Source organism: Patagioenas fasciata, chromosome 29 (genome assembly GCF_037038585.1).
Source record: "Patagioenas fasciata isolate bPatFas1 chromosome 29, bPatFas1.hap1, whole genome shotgun sequence".
NCBI lineage: Eukaryota > Metazoa > Chordata > Aves > Columbiformes > Columbidae > Patagioenas > Patagioenas fasciata.
This window is the reverse complement of record NC_092548.1, coordinates 5,585,769-5,595,471: the sequence shown is the minus strand read 5'-3', so window position 1 is coordinate 5,595,471 and position 9,703 is coordinate 5,585,769. Positions and strand designations below refer to the sequence as shown.

General features: G+C 66.0%; 1 protein-coding gene across 1 annotated transcript; it reads right to left on the bottom strand.

Moving 5' to 3' along the window:
* Window positions 1-2,922: 2,922 nt before the first annotated feature.
* CLDN15 (claudin 15) lies at window positions 2,923-9,390 on the bottom strand. The gene is made up of 5 exons (XM_071800116.1): window positions 9,158-9,390; window positions 7,253-7,384; window positions 5,656-5,737; window positions 4,159-4,266; window positions 2,923-2,974 (listed from the first exon to the last, which is right to left on the bottom strand). The coding sequence occupies exons 1-5, from the start codon at window positions 9,375-9,377 to the stop codon at window positions 2,923-2,925; spliced, it is 594 nt and encodes a 197-aa protein (XP_071656217.1). The 5' UTR covers window positions 9,378-9,390.
* Between the last annotated feature and the right edge of the window lie 313 nt (window positions 9,391-9,703).

Sequence of the window (9,703 nt, the reverse complement as noted above, 5' to 3'; positions counted from 1 at the left end):
CCTCGTGCAAGGAGAGTCCTCGTGCAAGGGCCTTGTGCAAGGAGAATCCTCGTGCAAGGTCCAGCCTCGTGCAAGGGAGGCCCTCGTGCAAGGAGCATCCTCGTGCAAGGAGAGTCCTCGTGCAAGGGCCTTGTGCAAGGAGCATCCTCGTGCAAGGAGCAGCCTCGTGCAAGGGTGGCCCTTGTGCACGCCCGGACCTCGTGCAAGGAGCATCATCGTGCAAGGGCCTTGTGCAAGGAGCATCCTCGTGCAAGGGAGGCCCTCGTGCAAGGAGCAGCCTCGTGCAAGGGGGTTGTGAGAGGTCGTAGTTCGAGAACCGTCCTCGTGCCAGGTCCTTGTGCAAGGAGCGTTCTCGTGCAAGGAGAATCCTCGTGCAAGGGTGACACTTGTGCAAGGGTGACACTTGTGCAAAGGGAATCCTCGTGCAAGCTCGTAGTTCAAGGGCCATTCTCGTGCAAGGAGAGTCCTCGTGCAAGGGTGACACTTGTGCAAGGGGAATCCTCGTGCAAAGTCGTAGCTCAAGACCCATTCTCGTGCAAGGTGATTGTGCAAGGAGCGACTGCCCTCGTGCAAGAGGGACCCACGTGCAAGCCCGGACCTCGTGCAAGGAGCAGCCTCGTGCGAGGTGGTTGTGCGAGGTCGTAGTTCGAGGTCCATCCTCGTGCAAGGTCCTTGTGCAAGGAGCATCCTCGTGCGAGGGTGACACTGGTGCAAGGGGAATCCTCGTGCAAGCTCGTAGCTCAAGGCCCATCCTCGTGCAAGGAGCGTCCTGGTGCGAGGCCCTTGTGCGAGGTCCATCCTCGTGCGAGAGTGACCCGCGTGCAAACCTGGTCCTCGTGCAAGGAGCGTCCTCGTGCAAGGCCCTCGTGCAAGGAGCATCCTCGTGCAAAGTCCTTGTGCAAGGAGCATCCTCGTGCAAGGCCCTTGTGCAAGGGTGACTCTTGTGCAAGCCCAGTCCTTGTGCAAGGAGCATCCTCGTGCAAAACCCTCGTGCAAGGAGCGTCCTCGTGCAAAACCCTCATGCAAGGAGCATCCTCGTGCAAGGCCCTCGTGCAAGGGCCTCATGCAATGAGAAACCTCGTGCAAGGAGCACCCTCGTGCAAACTCCTCGTGCAAGGCCCCTCCCCCCCCCCCGCCCCGTGCACACCCCCCCACCCCCCCCCCCCCCCAACCGCGGCCCCTCCCCCCCCCCCTTTGCACTTTTCTCGTGGCCGCGTTTGCTACTGACAGCCCCGCCCCTCCCCCCCCCCGCCCCTCCCCCCGCGTCCCCTCCCCCCCCCCATGTGTCCCCTCCCCCCCCCCCGTGTCCCCTCCCCCCCCCCCCCGTGTCCCCTCCCCCCCCCATTTTGGGGGCGCACGCACCAGCGTGAAAATGGTGAAGGGGGGGGGGGGGGGGGAGGGGCGCGAAGGGCCGCGGTGACGTCACCAGTGGGCGTGGCCAGCGGGGGGCGTGGCCCCAATGGGGAAATGGGGGGGGGGGGTCCCCCACCCCCCGGTGGCCCCTTCGGGGTGTCCCCAGGTGGGGGGAGGGGCGGGGGGGAGGGGCAATGTCCAATTATTTATCAACTGCATCGGTGAGTGTAGAAACGCCAATAAACACCCTAGAGCTCGGGGACGCCTCGGGGACGTTGGGGACATTGGGGACATTGGGGACATTGGGGGCAATGGGGGCAATGGGGACATTGGGGGCATTGGGGGCAATGGGGGCAATGGGGGCATTGGGGGCATTGGGGACATTGGGGGGACATTTGGGGCAATGGGGGCAATGGGGACAATGGGGACATTGGGGGCAATGGGGACAATGGGGGTGATGGGGACATTGGGGACATTGGGGGCAATGGGGACAATGGGGGCAATGGGGGCATTGGGGACATTGGGGGTGATGGGGGCAATGGGGACATTGGGGACATTGGGGGCAATGGGGGCATTGGGGACATTGGGGGCATTGGGGGCAATGGGGACATTGGGGACATTGGGGGCAATGGGGACATTGGGGGCATTGGGGGCATTGGGGGCAATGGGGACATTGGGGGCATTGGGGGCAATGGGGGCATTGGGGGCAATGGGGACATTGGGGGCAATGGGGACATTGGGGGCATTGGGGGCAATGGGGGCATTGGGGGCATTGGGGACATTGGGGGGACATTTGGGGCAATGGGGGCAATGGGGACAATGGGGACATTGGGGGCATTGGGGACATTGGGGGCAATGGGGACAATGGGGGTGATGGGGACATTGGGGGCACTGGGGGCATTGGGGGCATTGGGGGCAATGGGGACATTGGGGGCAATGGGGACATTGGGGACATTGGGGGCATTGGGGGGACATTTGGGGCAATGGGGGCAATGGGGACAATGGGGACATTGGGGGCAATGGGGACATTGGGGGTGATGGGGACATTGGGGGCATTGGGGGCAATGGGGACAATGGGGGTGATGGGGACATTGGGGGCATTGGGGGCAATGGGGACAATGGGGGCAATGGGGGCATTGGGGGCATTGGGGACATTGGGGGTAATGGGGACATTTGGGGCAATGGGGGCAATGGGGACATGGGGGGCAATGGGGACATTGGGGTCATTGGGGGCAATGGCGGCAATGGGGACATTGGGGGCAATGGGGGCATTGGGGGCAATGGGGGCATTGGGGACATTGGGGGCAATGGGGACATTGGGGGCAATGGGGACATCGGGGGCAATGGGGGCAATTGGAGGGGTCACGGGTGTCACTGGGGGGGTCACTGGTTTTATTGGGGGGTCACGGGTGTCACTGGGGGGGTCACTGGTTTTATTGGGGAGTCACGGGTGTCACTGGGGGGGTCACTGGTTTTATTGGGGGGTCACTGGTGTCACTGGGGGGGTCACTGGTTTTATTGGGGGGTCACTGGTGTCACTGGGGGGTCACCGGTGTCAGTGGGGGGGGCTCAGACGTATTCGTTGCGTCCATAGGTTGAGGCCCCACGAGGGGGGGTGGGGCTGGGGGGGGGAAGGGGGAGGGGCGGTGAGTGAGGGGGGGAGGGGCGGCCGCACCCCACACCCCTCCCCCACCCCCCCCCCCAAGCTCCCCCTGGAAGGGCGGGGGGGGAGAGGAGAGATGGGGGGGGAGGGGTGGGCGGGGTCAGGGAGGGGGAGGAGTCGGGGGAGGGGTCAGGTGGGAGGGGTCAGGGTGGGAGGGGTCAGGATGGGAGGAGTCAGGGTGGGAGGGGTCAGGGTGGGAGGGGTCAGGGTGGGAGGGGTCAGGGTGGGCGGGGTCAGGGTGGGAGGAGTCAGGGTGGGCGGGGTCAGAGTGGGAGGGGTCAGGGTGGGAGGAGTCAGGGTGGGGGGGTCAGGGTGGGCGGAGTCAGGGTGGGAGGGGTCAGGTGGGAGGGGTCAGGGTGGGAGGGGTCAGGGTGGGAGGGGTCAGGATGGGAGGGGTCGGAGTGGGAGGGGTCAGGATGGGAGGGGTCAGGGTGGTAGGAGTCAGGGTGGGGGGGTCAGGGTGGGAGGGGTCAGGGTGGGAGGGGTCAGGGTGGGAGGGGTCAGGATGGGAGAGGTCAGGGTGGGAGGGGTCAGGGTGGGAGGGGTCAGGGTGGGAGGGATCAGGGTGGGCGGGGTCAGAGTGGGAGGGGTCAGGTGGGAGGGGTCAGGGTGGGCGGGTCAGAGTGGGAGGGGTCACGGTGGGAGGGGTCAGGGTGGGAGGAGTCAGGGTGGGAGGGGTCAGGATGGGAGGGGTCGGAGTGGGAGGGGTCAGGATGGGAGGGGTCAGGGTGGGAGGAGTCAGGGTGGGGGGGTCAGGGTGGGAGGAGTCAGGGTGGGAGGGGTCAGGGTGGGAGGAGTCAGGGTGGGAGGGGTCAGGATGGGAGGGGTCAGGGTGGGAGGGGTCAGGGTGGAAGGGGTCAGGGTGGGTGGGGTCAGAGTGGGAGGGGTCACGGTGGGCGGGGTCAGAGTGGGCGGGGCCAGGGTGGGAGGGGCCAGGGTGGGCGGGGTCAGGTGGGAGGAGTCAGGGTGGGGGGGTCAGGATGGGCGGGGTCAGTGTGGGCGGGGTCAGTGTGGGCGGGGTCAGTGTGGGCGGGTCAGGTGGGAGGGGTCAGGGTGGGAGGGGTCAGGGTGGAGGTTGGGGGGGTCAGGGTGGGGGAGGGGCGCTGGTGGGGGAGGGGCGATGGTGGGGGAGGGGCGCTCACCTGTGTGTCTGGGGGGGGCCCCGCGCGGAGCCGAGCAGCCCCGCCCCCCCCACCCCCGCCAGCGCCCCTCCCCCCGCCGCCAGCAGCACCCCCGGGCCCGGCTCGTACCTGGGGGGAGGGGAGGGGAGGGGAGGGGGCGTCACCCCCCACCCAACACCAATAACGCACCCCACCCCCACCCCACAACACGATCACCCCCGGACGCCTGGGTCCCTCCCGAACTCCTGGGTCCCTCCCGAATTCCTGGGTCCCCCCGAACTCCTGGGTCCCTCCCGAACTCCTGGGTCCCTCCCCGAACTCCTGGGTCCCCCCGAACTCCTGGGTCCCTCCCCGAACTCCTGGGTCCCTCCCGAACTCCTGGGTCCCCTCCCGAACTCCTGGGTCGCCCTTCACCCTTTGGGACCCCCCCCGAACTCCTGGGTCCCCCCGAACTCCTGGGTCCCCCCAAACTCCTGGATCCTCCCCGAACTCCTGGGTCCCTCCCGAACTCCTGGGTCCCTCCCCGAACTCCTGGGTCCCCCCCGAACTCCTGGGTCCCCCCAAACTCCTGGGTCCCTCCCTGAACTCCTGGGTCCCCCCGAACTCCTGGGTCCCTCCCGAACTCCTGGGTCCCCCCCGAACTCCTGGGTCCCTCCCGAACTCCTGGGTCCCCCCCGAACTCCTGGGTCCCCCCCGAACTCCTGGGTCCCCCCAAACTCCTGGGTCCCTCCCCGAACTCCTGGGTCCCCCCCGAACTCCTGGGTCCCCCCAAACTCCTGGGTCCCTCCCCAGACTCCTGGGTCCCCCTTCACCCTTTGGGACCCCCCCCGAACTCCTGGGTCCCTCCCGAACTCCTGGGTCCCTCCCGAACTCCTGGGTCCCCCCGAACTCCTGGGTCCCTCCCGAACTCCTGGGTCCCCCCCGAACTCCTGGGTCCCCCCAAACTCCTGGGTCCCTCCCCGAACTCCTGGGTCCCTCCCGAACTCCTGGGTCCCCCCCGAACTCCTGGGTCCCCCCAAACTCCTGGGTCCCTCCCGAACTCCTGGGTCCCTCCCGAACTCCTGGGTCCCCCCGAACTCCTGGGTCCCTCCCGAACTCCTGGGTCCCCCCCGAACTCCTGGGTCCCCCCAAACTCCTGGGTCCCTCCCCGAACTCCTGGGTCCCTCCCCAGACTCCTGGGTCCCCCTTCACCCTTTGGGACCCCCCCCGAACTCCTGGGTCCCTCCCGAACTCCTGGGTCCCCCCAAACTCCTGGGTCCCCCTTCACCCTTTGGGACCCCCCCCGAACTCCTGGGTCCCTCCCCAGACTCCTGGGTCCCCTCCCGAACTCCTGGGTCCCCCTTCACCCTTTGGGACCCCCCCCGAACTCCTGGGTCCCCCCCGAACCCCTGGGTCCCCCCCGAACCCCTGGGTCCCCCTTCACCCTCTGTGATCCCCCCCGAACTCCTGGGTCCCCCGAACTCCTGGGTCCCCCCGAACTCCTGGGTCCCCCCTCCCCTCCCCTGTCCCCTCCCCCACCGCACGCCCCCGTGTTGGGGGTCGAAGAACTCCCGGGTCACGGCGGCTCCGAACCAACCGGCGGCGGCGGCCGCGGCCACGGCTGGGGGAGGGGCGGGGGGCGGGGGGCAGAGGTCACGGGGGGTCATGAAGCGGGGGGAGGGGCAGGACCCCCTGAGACCCACAACTGACCCATAGAGATCCATTGAGACCCATAGAGACCCATAGAGACCCATAGGGACCCATAGAGACCCATAGGGACCCATAGGGATGGTAGAGACCCATAGGGACCATAGAGACCCATAGAGACACATAGAGACCCATAGGGACCATAGAGACCCATAGAGACACATAGAGACCCATAGGGACCCATAGAGACCATAGAGACCCATAGGGACCCATAGGGATGGTAAAGACCCATAGGGGCGGTAAAAACCCATAGAGACCCATAGGGACCCATAGAGACCCATAGGGACCATAGAGACCCATAGCGATGGTAAAGACCCATAGGGACCCATAGAGACCCACAGGGATGGTGAAGACCCATAGAGACCCACAGGGACCATAGGGACCCATAGGGATGGTAAAGACCCATAGAGACCCATAGGGACCATAGAGACCCATAGCGATGGTGAAGACCCATAGGGACCCATAGAGACCCATAGGGATGGTGAAGACCCATAGAGACCCACAGGGACCATAGGGACCCATAGGGACGGTAAAGACCCATAGGGACCCATAGAGACCATAGGGACCCATAGGGACGGTAAAGACCCATAGGGACCCATAGAGACCCATAGGGACGGTAAAGACCCGTAGAGACCCATAGGGATGGTAGAGACCCACAGAGACCCATAGGGATCATAGAGACCCATAGAGACCCATAGAGATTATACAGACCCATAGAAACCCCATAGTGACCCACAACCCCCTCTGACCCCCCTCCCAATCCCCTTGACCTCCCATCCCCCCATGTCCCCCCATATCCCCCCATGTCCCCCCATTCCCCATGTCCCCATCTCCCCCCATATCCCCCCATGTCCCCCATTCCCCCCCATGTCCCCATCCCCCCGTGTCCCCCCATTCCCCCCACGTCCCCCCATGTCCCCAATGCCCCCCATCCCCTCCCATGTCCCCATGTCCCCCCATGTCCCCATGTCCCCCATCGCCCCCATATCCCCCCATTCCCCCCCATGTCCCCATCCCCCCCCATATCCCCCCATTCCCCCCCATGTCCCCATCTCCCCCCATCCCCCCATGTCCCCAATGCCCCCATCCCCTCCCATGTCCCCATGTCCCCCATCGCCCCCATATCCCCCCATGTCCCCCCATGTCCCCCCATTCCCCCCCATGTCCCCATCTCCCCCCATGTCCCCATGTCCCCCATCGCCCCCATATCCCCCCATGTCCCCCCATGTCCCCCCATTCCCCCCCATGTCCCCATCTCCCCCCATATCCCCCCATTCCCCCCGTGTCCCCATCCCCTCCAATGTCCCCATGTCCCCCATTCCCCCCATGTCCCCCCATGTCCCCATGTCCCCCATCCCCCCCATATCCCCCCATGCCCCCCATCCCCCCATCCCCCCACACCCCCCCCTGTCCCCCCCTGTCCCCGTACCTGCCAACAGGAGGAGGGCGCCCCCTGCTGCCCGCAGGCGCCTCCTGGGTCCCGCACCCCCCCCCAGCGCCACCCCCGGCGCCCCCAGTGCGGCCGAGGCCACCGCCAGGGCCCGGGAGCCCTGCAGGTACCCTGGGGACATTGGGGACATTGGGGACATGGGGACATTGGGGACATGGGGACAGCGCCAGGGCCCGGGAGCCCTGCAGGTACCCTGGGGACATTGGGGACATTGGGGACATTGGGGACATGGGGACAGCGCCAGGGCCCGGGAGCCCTGCGGGTGCCCTGGGGACATTGGGGACATTGGGGACATTGGGGACATGGGAACACCAATGGGACATGGGGACATCAGTGAGGACATGGGGACATTGGGGACATTGGGGACATTGGGGACATTGGGGACACGGGGACAGCGCCAGGGCCCGGGAGCCCTGCAGGTACCCTGGGGACATTGGGGACATTGGGGACATTGGGGACACGGGGACAGCGCCAGGGCCCGGGAGCCCTGCAGGTACCCTGGGGACATTGGGGACATTGGGGACATTGGGGACATGGGGACATTGGGGACATTGGGGACATTGGGGACATGGGGACAGCGCCAGGGCCCGGGAGCCCTGCAGGTACCCTGGGGACATTGGGGACATTGGGGACATGGGGACAGCGCCAGGGCCCGGGAGCCCTGCAGGTACCCTGGGGACATTGGGGACATTGGGGACATTGGGGACATTGGGGACACGGGGACAGCGCCAGGGCCCGGGAGCCCTGCAGGTACCCTGGGGACATTGGGGACATTGGGGACATTGGGGACATTGGGGACACGGGGACATTGGGGACATTGGGGACATGGGGACATCAATGGGGACATGGGGACAGTGGGGACAGTGGGGACATGGGGACATGGGGACATGGGGATATGGGGACAGAGGGACATGGGGACATGGGGACACCCCCACCCCCACCTGTAGGTCCCCTGAGGGGACACTGGGGACACCCCCACACTGAGACCCCCACCCCAGGGATTTGGGGTCCCAAACACACCTCCCCCTGTCCCCCTGTCCCCATATCCCCATATGTCCTCATGTCCCCCTCTCCCCATATCCCCCTGTCCCCATTGATGTCCCATTGATGTCCCCATGTCCCCATATCCCCCTGTCCCCATATGTCCCCATATCCCCAGGTCCCATATCCCCATATCCAATGTCCCCATATGTCCCCATATCCCCATGTCCCCATGTCCCATATCCAATGTCCCCATATGTCCCCATATCCCCATGTCCCCATGTCCCCATATCCAATGTCCCCATATCCAATGTCCCCATATGTCCCCATATCCCCATATCCCCATGTCCCATATCCCCATATCCAATGTCCCCATATGTCCCCATATCCCCATGTCCCCATGTCCCCATATCCAATGTCCCCATATCCCCATGTCCCCATGTCCCATACCCCCATATCCAATGTCCCCATATGTCCCCCTGTCCCCATATGTCCCCATAGCCCCATGTCCCATACCCCCATATCCAATGTCCCCATATGTCCCCATATCCCCCTGTCCCCCTGTCCCCATGTCCCCATATCCAATGTCCCCATATCCAATGTCCCCATATGCCCCCATAGCCCCATATCCCCATGTCCCCATGTCCCATATCCCCATGTCCCCCTGTCCCCATATCCCCCATTCCTATATCCCCCTGTCCCCATATGTCCCCATGTCCCATATCCCCATATCCAACGTCCCCATATGTCCCCATATCCCCATACGTCCCCATATCCCCCTGTCCCCATTGATGTCCCCCACTCCCCATATCCCCCCCTATCCCCCCATCCCCCCCATGTCCCCAACGTCCCCCCCATGTCCCCAAGGTCCCCCCCATGTCCCCAAGGTCCCCCTCCCCGTACCGGGCAGCGTGACGAGGGACACGAGTGGCACGCAGGAGGTGACTCCGCTGGCGTCGGTGGCGCAGTCGCTCCAGAGCCCACGGGTGACGGTGACGGTGGCCACGGCCGTGGCCTGGCCCCCCCCCACCCCCCACGCGCCGTGGGTCACAGCGGCCACCACCAGCCCCCAACCCGCTGTCCCCAGGGCCACCGCCAGGGCCACCCCCCAGCCCGGAGACATGGGGACAATGGGGGGGGGGGGGACACGGGGGGACACTGGGGGACACGGGGGGGAATATGGGGGGGGACACGGGGGGACACTGGGGGGACACGGGGGGGGATATGGGGGGGCAAAGGGGGACACTGGGGGACACTGGGGGGACACAAGGGGACACGGGGGGACACGGGGGTCACGGGGGGGGATATGGGGGGGCACTGGGGGACACGGGGGGGACACAAGGGGACACGAGGGGACACTGGGGGACACTGGGGGGGGCACGGGGGGACACTGGGGGGGATATGGGGGGGCACGGGGGACACTGGGGGACACTGGGGGACACAGGGGGA

Excerpts from the sequence above, each read along its gene's own strand:
- CLDN15 (XM_071800116.1), bottom strand. The coding sequence starts at position 9,377 with ATGTCTCCGGGCTGGGGGGTGGCCCTGGCGGTGGCCCTGGGGACAGCG. Across the intron at positions 5,738-7,252 it reads CGCCCTCCTCCTGTTGGCAG|CCGTGGCCGCGGCCGCCGCC; the intron begins GTACGGGGACAG and ends CCCCTCCCCCAG. Across the intron at positions 2,975-4,158 it reads GGCCCCCCCCAGACACACAG|CCCCACCCCCCCTCGTGGGG; the intron begins GTGAGCGCCCCT and ends TCCCCCCCCCAG.